Source organism: Bison bison, unplaced genomic scaffold (assembly GCF_000754665.1).
Source record: "Bison bison bison isolate TAMUID 2011002044 unplaced genomic scaffold, Bison_UMD1.0 scf7180017848633, whole genome shotgun sequence".
NCBI classification, from domain to species: Eukaryota; Metazoa; Chordata; class Mammalia; order Artiodactyla; family Bovidae; genus Bison; species Bison bison.
The window spans coordinates 3,604-5,321 of record NW_011479206.1 but is presented as its reverse complement, the minus strand read 5'-3'; the positions used below and the strand labels follow the sequence as shown (position 1 = coordinate 5,321).

Below are 1,718 nucleotides of genomic sequence, written 5' to 3'. Positions count from 1 at the left end.
GGGGGGCACGTTAACAGGCTGCCCACCTTCCTCCGCTTAAGTCACTGTTTCCAGTCTAGGAGCCCTGAGGTCACGGCCATGACGTCTACCTGACCTTCAAACCCTGCCCGTGGTCCCCGAGACAAGCGGACACTGGCGACTGGGCCCCGGTGCCCCTGTGCTGGGGCACTGCTCGCGTGGGACCCAGGCCCAGGGTCTGCCACGCCTCATCCACTGTATCCTGACGCGGTAGACCTTCCAGGCCCCCAGTGACAGTCAGGACAGGACTGCAGACGCCCCCAGGGCTGCAGTTTGAGGGGCTGCAAATCCACCCAGTATAAGCCCCCTCTTGACAGACAGACAGGGAAGATGAAGCTCTCTTCTGATTGAACCCACCCAGCACGGCGACAGCAGGGGGGCTGAAGAGCCCAGCTGAGTGACTGGTCTCTTCCCCCGTTGCTGCCCCTGCACAGGCCACCGCGTTCTCGGCCATCAGCTGGTGATGTCTGCCAAGGGCCGGGGCGGGGCAGGCACCATGCGTGCCCCACCTACAGCAGACCCTGCACCCCCAGACCTCTCTGGGTCACGACCTGACAGCCCCCCTGAGGTCACAGTCAGGCTCCCCTGTTCCTGTTAAGAGTCAACAGCCCAGTCACTCACGCTGACCCAGGACATCTGCTAATGATGACCTCTGACCATGAGCCTGGCACCGTGTTCCAGGTGGAAACAGACTGTAGCTTAACGACAGTGGCCTGGCCCACAGGGGGATGACCTCTGCAAGCTGACTGGCAAGAACACCCAGTTTCCTTATGTAGAAACCGCCCCGGGTGCCCTGGACCCTCCGCCGGGCCGGGGGGCCACAGGGTCACTCACCCCCCGCTCTGCTTCTTGAGCTTGGTGCAGAGCAGCAGGTCGGTGAAGAGAAAGACGTGCCGCAGCTTGCGGGCCCCCTCCACCAGCTCCACCATGAAGCTGTCCTTGAGCAGCTGCCGGTGCTGTGGGCAGGGCGAGAGGGGCGTGGTCAGGGCGAGAGGGGCGTGGTCAGGGCGAGGGGGCGTGGGCAGGGCGAGGGGGCGTGGGCAGGGCAGGGGTCGGGACTTCCGACCCCCACCTCCACCCCCCAGCGCCCCCTCCGCCTGCAAACACCTCAAACCCCTTGCCCTCTGTCCATTAAAGTCCCCAAGCGCCCGGGGCACACGGCCTGTGGGGGAGGGTGCGTGGACAGGGTCTCGGCCGCCGGCGTAGAGGCCGGAGGGCACGGCGCAGCCCGGGGGTTGGAGAGCCCGTCTGAGCAAGGGCGGCCCGGGCCTCCCTCCCCAGGACAGCCCTGGACACCCGGGCGGGAGGCAGGCCAGAAGAGGGGACAATCTCGTGTGGGGGACCAGCAAGAAGGGCCCGTTGCTGAGGGCGGACAGCCGCCTGGTGAGTGGGGTGGGGCAGGGCCGGGAGGACTCAGAGAGGGGGGCGGTCACGCTCAAGGCCAGGCCCGGATTTGCAGGCATCAGAAGGCCGGGCAGGGGTCCCCCAATTGGGACCCTGCATTGCAGTCCTTCTCAGGTCACAGCCTGCTGATGGACAGAAGCCCACACAGGGGTCACGTGTCTAATGCAGGCCCCGAGCCCCAAGGAGGCCTTGAACAGCAGGCGGACTCGAGGCACCGGTGCCCCGGCAAGCCCTGCGCCTCTGTCCCGGCGGCTTCCCTCAAACAGAGGGGCGGGGGTCCCCCGCTCCCACAGGGC

At 66.7% G+C, this 1,718-nt stretch overlaps 1 protein-coding gene across 1 annotated transcript in view; it reads right to left on the bottom strand.

Annotated features, from left to right (window-relative positions):
• LOC104992680 (breakpoint cluster region protein-like) overlaps positions 1-1,430 on the bottom strand; it is a gene marked incomplete at its 5' end in the record, with an annotated part of 22,532 nt that extends 21,102 nt beyond the window's left edge. Inside the window, 1 exon segment of the mRNA XM_010845644.1 lies at positions 839-1,430. Coding sequence (XP_010843946.1) covers positions 839-1,430 — 592 coding nt within the window.
• Positions 1,431-1,718: the final 288 nt, after the last annotated feature.